The sequence below is a fragment of the Cucurbita maxima genome, unplaced genomic scaffold (genome assembly GCF_002738345.1).
Source record: "Cucurbita maxima cultivar Rimu unplaced genomic scaffold, Cmax_1.0 Cma_Scf00003, whole genome shotgun sequence".
NCBI classification, from domain to species: domain Eukaryota; kingdom Viridiplantae; phylum Streptophyta; class Magnoliopsida; order Cucurbitales; family Cucurbitaceae; genus Cucurbita; species Cucurbita maxima.
The window spans coordinates 6,747,946-6,755,058 of record NW_019272019.1 but is presented as its reverse complement, the minus strand read 5'-3'; the positions used below and the strand labels follow the sequence as shown (position 1 = coordinate 6,755,058).

At 30.7% G+C, this 7,113-nt stretch overlaps 1 protein-coding gene across 1 annotated transcript in view; it reads left to right on the top strand.

Annotated features, from left to right (window-relative positions):
• LOC111476416 (protein Simiate) overlaps nucleotides 1-1,184 on the top strand; it is a 2,301-nt gene extending 1,117 nt beyond the window's left edge. Inside the window, exons 4-6 of the mRNA XM_023120062.1 lie at nucleotides 429-499; nucleotides 591-663; nucleotides 880-1,184. Coding sequence (XP_022975830.1) covers nucleotides 429-499; nucleotides 591-663; nucleotides 880-990 — 255 coding nt within the window. The 3' untranslated portion in view covers nucleotides 991-1,184. The remainder of the gene's footprint in view (nucleotides 1-428; nucleotides 500-590; nucleotides 664-879) is intronic.
• Nucleotides 1,185-7,113: the final 5,929 nt, after the last annotated feature.

The window sequence follows — 7,113 nt, the reverse complement described above, 5'->3', positions numbered from 1 at the left end:
TTTTTTTTTTTTTTTTTTTTTTTTTTTTTTTTTTTTTTTTTTTTTTTTTTACATTTCTTCAGCATATCATAGACAGAACATGTTTCAGAATCAGCTTTGACTGTGGAGTTCTTTTGTTACTATGGATATTACTTTTTAGTAGAATTTTGAGGCATCATTAGGAATGACATCCGGAGGATTTACATGTATGATGGGAAAACTTTTTACTGAATTTCTTTCAACAGTTCCTTACAACTTGAACTATGATTTTTGAGGCATCATTAGGAATGACATCCGGAGGATTTACATATATGATGGAAAAACTTTTTACTGAATTTCTTTCAACAGTTATTACAACTTGAACTATGATTTTTCGCTCTGGTCCCGTATGTGAATCCAGATACTGGGATTGAATTTTCTGTGCTGAAGTCATCAGTGTAATTTTGCAGAATGCGCAATTCTTTGAGCCCAATTCTGCTATATGTAAAGTCTGCACCAAAGATGCTTCATATATTGTAAGGTTGGATGTTTTTGCTTTTCACCAATTTCTTTTATGCCCCCATTAGCTTCTCTTCAATTGCAACTCTGATCATCTATGCTACTATTGTTAGGTGTTCTGTTAAAGGTTCTCTATTGGAAGTTAATGATCGCTTGATGAAGCAGCCAGAGTTGCTCAAAAATGTGGTGAGCATGACCTTTCAATTTAATGGCCGATACTGTGGGTTTGGGAAAGCCTTGTTGTTCTACGTTACTAATATTTGTTCGATCAGTTGTTTCCCATGTTTCTGTTTTTAGTATTGTCGTGATGATTAGATCATTACCTTAAATTATGTCGATTTTAGTGTTCATTGCTGATTCACTTGCCTCGAGAGGAAAAAAACAATAATCATATTATTACAGGCTCACAGAGAAGGCTACATTGCTATTGTTATGCCAAAGCCAGCAGATTGGGTGAAAGTTAAGGAGTCATTGCTGAGCCTCGAAGGGTACAAACGATTGAGAGAAGTGTAGCTGCACCCAATCATTCGTCGCATATAAGTAACTTTCAGATTTCTTGCTTCCTCCTCCTTTTTAACCCGACAGCCACCTCTATTTGTCTATTTGATTTTGAAATTGAGATATTTTTAATTTAAGTTTAGTTAGCGGAATATTATTAAAAGTTGGTTAGATATTGAATTGAGATGAGTTCAAAATTAGATAGATAATCTTGGTTTGAAATCTTTTAATCTTTGGTTTGAAATCTAGTTCGAAATCAATCTTTTGGAGATTATCTGAGTTCGAATCCAATCTCTTTTGGAGATTATCTGAGTTCGAATCCAATCTCTTTTGGAGATATTATCTGAGTTCGAATCCAATCTCTTTTGGAGATATTATCTGAGTTCGAATCCAATCTCTTTTGGAGATATCATCTGAGTTCGAATCCAATCTCTTTTGGAGATTATCTGAGTTCGAATCCAATCTCTTTTGGAGATTATCTGAGTTCGAATCCAATCTCTTTTGGAGATATCATCTGAGTTCGAATCCAATCTCTTTTGGAGATATCATCTGAGTTTGAATCCAATCTCTTTTGGAGATATCATCTGAGTTCGAATCCAATCTCTTTTGGAGATATCATCTGAGTTCGAATCCAATCTCTTTTGGAGATTATCTGAGTTCGAATCCAATCTCTTTTGGAGATTATCTGAGTTCGAATCCAATCTCTTTTGGAGATATCATCTGAGTTCGAATCCAATCTCTTTTGGAGATATCATCTGAGTTCGAATCCAATCTCTTTTGGAGATATCATCTGAGTTCGAATCCAATCTCTTTTGGAGATATCATCTGAGTTCGAATCCAATCTTTTGGAGATTCTCTGAGTTCGAAATCCAATCTTTTGGAGATTCTCTGAGTTCGAAATCCAATCTTTTGGAGATTCTCTGAGTTCGAAATCCAATCTTTTGGAGATTCTCTGAGTTCGAAATCCATCTTTTGGAGATTCTCTGAGTTCGAAATCCATCTTTTGGAGATTCTCTGAGTTCGAAATCCATCTTTTGGAGATTCTCTGAGTTCGAAATCCATCTTTTGGAGATTCTCTGAGTTCGAAATCCATCTTTTGGAGATTCTCTGAGTTCGAAATCCATCTTTTGGAGATTCTCTGAGTTCGAAATCCATCTTTTGGAGATTCTCTGAGTTCGAAATCCATCTTTTGGAGATTCTCTGAGTTCGAAATCCATCTTTTGGAGATTCTCTGAGTTCGAAATCCATCTTTTGGAGATTCTCTGAGTTCGAAATCCATCTTTTGGAGATTCTCTGAGTTCGAAATCCATCTTTTGGAGATTCTCTGAGATCGAAATCCATCTTTTGGAGATTCTCTGAGATCGAAATCCATCTTTTGGAGATTCTCTGAGTTCGAAATCCATCTTTTGGAGATTCTCTGAGTTCGAAATCCAATCTTTTGGAGATTCTCTGAGTTCGAAATCCATCTTTTGGAGATTCTCTGAGTTCGAAATCCATCTTTTGGAGATTCTCTGAGTTCGAAATCCATCTTTTGGAGATTCTCTGAGTTCGAAATCCATCTTTTGGAGATTCTCTGAGATCGAAATCCATCTTTTGGAGATTCTCTGAGATCGAAATCCATCTTTTAGAGATTCTCTGAGATCGAAATCCATCTTTTAGAGATTCTCTGAGATCGAAATCCATCTTTGGGAGATTCTCTGAGTTTGAAATCCATCTTTTGGAGATTCTCTGAGTTTGAAATCCATCTTTTGGAGATTATTTTATAAATAAAATTATAAACTCAGGATCATTTCTTAAATTATAAGATTATAAACTCAAGATCATTCCCTAAAATTTGAATTTAATCTTTTGAAATTATATAATATTATCCAAAATAGCTTTAATTTATTATAAACTCAGGACCCTTTCCTAAATTATGAATTTAATTTTTTGATATTATATAATATTGTCTAAAATAGCCTTCATAAACTCTGGATCTATTTCCTAAATTTTGAATTTAATCTTTTGATATTATATAATATTCTAAAATAGCATTATTGATTATAAATTTAGGATCACTCCTTGAATTATGAATTTAATCTTTTGATATTATATGATAGTCTAAAATAACATTCATTGATTATCCCAAAATTATGATTCTATTCTTTCCTAAATTAGATAAATTAGAGTGTAAATGATCCTTCCCTAAATTAGATGTGAGACTTTCATCTACACAATAATTAAAGGGTTATTGAGGTCCCTCGATTTTGTTCGATGGACATGTAACGATTTATCTATTTAATTCCAATAGAAAGTTTGTGACGACTTACCCAATAATTACAAAGGTTCTGAGGTCCCTTGATTTTGTTCGATGGACATTTGACGATTTATCTATTTGATTCCAATAGAAAGTTTCATATTTTAATAATCGCTTTTAGGGTTTGATCAATGAGCAATAACATTCCAATAGAAAGTTTCATATTTTAATAATCAATCAATGAACAATAGTTGTAACGGCCCGGCTCATACCATTATTAAGCAAATATAAATATTATAATCTTGTTGATTCATAAATTAAAGTAAAAAGACTGATATATTTGAAAATCTAATATATAAATAATATTAATAAATTAAAAATTACTATATATATATATTATACCTAATTAAATATTTATAGGAGATAAAATTATTTATTTGATTTGAAAACATAAAATATTAAAATAAAATAAAAATGAGGATTTAATAAAAATAAATATGATACTGTAACAAATTATATCAATTATTCAAACTAAAATTTAAAAATATAATTCTACAACAATGAGTGTAGTAGCAGTGATTACGGAGACTAAAATAGCTTCTCGGAATAGCGGTGACTGTGACCGAGGAAACAGAAATCGCTTCTTGAAAATTGTTGGTAGACGAAGTTGAAAAACAAATGTGAAGCGTATCAGTTGCGTGAAAATTGTTGGTAGACGAAGCCGAAAAACTAATGTGAAACCAACGTCAAGCGTAGCAGTTGCAAAATATAGACTTATCAGAAAATGTGAAAATTATTGGTAGACGAAGCCGGAAAACTAATGTGAAGCGTAGCAGTTACAAAATATCGACTTAATCAGAAAAGATGGTGTGGGTACACTCATCGACTATAGACACAGAATAAATTAGTTTTATAAAACCCTTCAAATCTCACAAACATAATAAATTAGTTTTACTCCTAAAACTTTAAATTTTTTATATTAAAATTGTAATTATTTTTTAAAAAAATAAATATTGAGTTCGAAAATAATTTGTATATATTTCTTCTCAACAATCAAATAATTCTATGTTAAAAGATACGAGTTCATTAAAATGGTATTGAACAATAAAATTAACTATTCTAACCGGGACTAAGCTCATTACAATTAAAAAGAACATTAATGTAATTTTGAATGATATTAGACGAATAGAAAAGAAAAAAGAAAAAATATACACGTGATACGCTGTTTGTTTATTTGAATCATAATAAAGTTTTAATTATTACATTTATTATTATTTTTGGTTGAATTTAGAAAAAAATTAAGAAAAAATGTATGCAGCTTGAACTTGTAATGCGTTAAAACATTAGTCATTTCAATTAATAAAATAGGTTAAAAGTACCGTTGTCATTATCTTTTGATCTTACATTTTAAATGGCACGAGTTTTCTTTATTTTTCTCTTCATTATCAACTTTAGCAGCCTTAACATTTGATTATGAAAATTTAAAAATATTTTTGTCCTTTATTCTCACATTTTATCAATCTCTAAACAGTTTGAAAATTTCACTAAATGAAAATTGCATATTTGAAAAGTATGCACGAGTATGCAAAAAGAAGTATGAAAATCTATGCAGAAGTATAAGAAAGTATGAAAAACTATGTAGAATTATGCAGAAGTATGCAAAAGTATGAAAAAGTACGAATAAATAATCAATCAGATTTTTAGCGCAAATATTTCTCTTTTTTTCTTTGGTCAGTTTTTACTCGATCCACATTTTTACTCTCAATTGACAGAAGTCAACAGTAACATTTAACTGACTGCTGAAGTGCTATTCACTTTCTTTTTGTTGTTTTGAAATATATGTTAGTATAAATTTATATTTCATGAATATGATAATAATGGATACTGCAAAGTTCTTGATTAGAGTATCATTTATTGACATAACATTTAACTGACTGCTGTGGATTTGAATCTGTCCTTCCTATATTTAGACAATTTCTTGAAAGATATAGATTTGATGAAATTCATATTTTCTTTTGTTTTTCTTTTCTTGTATTGAATATCTGAAATTCTGGAAGATATGAACTTAATTACCTTTTACTCTGCCATTAAAGTTTCCCAAACTGAAACTTTGGTATGTTTAATGTCTTTTGGATTTGAATCTTCCATTCCTATAATTTAAACAATTTCTTGGAATTACAGTATGCTGAAGGTATAAGAAACCAAATGTTGATGTTGTAATCATATAGTAATTAGACAAAATTCATTTCTATATTGTATTAAAAGTATGAATATGGTCTCCTTTTGTATTATGTGACAGCCGATCACATGCCATCTTTACTATAAACATAGAGTAAAAGAAAAAGCTTGGAAAAGGCAGGTAATATGACCAACTTTATTGTTACGATAGAGCAAAAGCTTGGGAAGGCATGTATCTGATGATACATGTGATGATATTATATAAGATGAATTTGTAAAAGTATGCAGAAGTATGCAGGACTATGCAGGACTGTTTCAGATCAGGTTAACGACCAGGAGCATAACTATGATTTATGAAGTAGGTAATTGAAGTATGCAGAAGTATGCAAGACTACTTCAGATCGGGTTAACGGTCAGGGGCATAAATATGATCTATACAAATAGGTTACTAACTATTCTTCTAGCACGAGAAAAGGAAGGAACGCCCAAGCTTAGGAGAAAACGCGAAGTTTCCATTTCTCTCTGTTTGGTGTAAACCCGAAGTCACCATTTCCCTCTGTTTCTTTGGACGCCGAGAATTTCGATTGAATCTTGGCTTCTGGCGTTGACTTTAATTTTACATCGTGAGTATATTATGTTTTCCGATTGGTATTTTTGTAATTTGGACCATGCTAAGGAAGCTCTAGAGGTGTACGTTTTTCTCTAATATATTAAAGGTATGAACATAGATAGACATATGGTTGGATTGAATTGATTTGATTTTTTTTATTTAATATGTGAATTTATTTATTTGGTTATATTTTATAATATTCACAAATTTAATGAATAATTTAGTAAATTTATGTTTTTTTTTAAATTTAAATATGTGAATAAAATTTAAAATTTAGTAATAAAATGAATGGAATATTAGATGTGGCAAATTGGAGTTCCCACCCCATCCCAAAAACTCCTAATTCCATAATTCTCCCAAACCCTTATCCAAAAACAAAATCTTTTATTTACTTCTTTCTTTTAATTATTAGTATATTTATTTATTGTACACGTCAATATTTTTTTGACCTCCAAGTCGATACTTACTAAACGATAACGTATCATTCTCCATACGGGTCAGTTTAAATCAGAACCGTTGAAATCGAATCCTCTTGACTAGGTCTTGGGCTTCTGGAATCAAACACGGTTCACGCATCATTCCGTGTCAGTTTAAATCAGGACCGTTGAAATCGAATCCCCTTGACTAGGTCTTGGGCTTCTGGAATCAATCACGGTTCACGCATCATTCCTCACACGTCAGTTTAAATGAGGACCGTTGAAATCGAATCCCCTTGACTAGGTCTTGGGCTTCTGGAATCAAACACGTTTAAAATCAGAAAATCCCCAATTTTAGAAAAGAAGAAAAGGAAAGAGAAATTACAACTTAATCCATTTTACTCTGTCACTTCTCCCTCTTTCTCTCAACCAAATTAAATCTTTGTTGAGTGTGGATAGATTCCCTCTCTTTGGCCACCACTCTTTTTGTTTTTCTTGTTTTCCATTAATTATTTTTATTTTATTCTCTCAATATTTTTTAATAAAACAAAATTTCTATGTCTAATAAATGCTTAATGTATTGATTTTTTAATAAATATTTATACACGTATTAAAACGAAAATAATTAATTTTAAAACATATTGAATTAAAAGTTTGAGGAATTAACAAAAAAAAAAAAAAAAAAAAAAAAAAAAAAA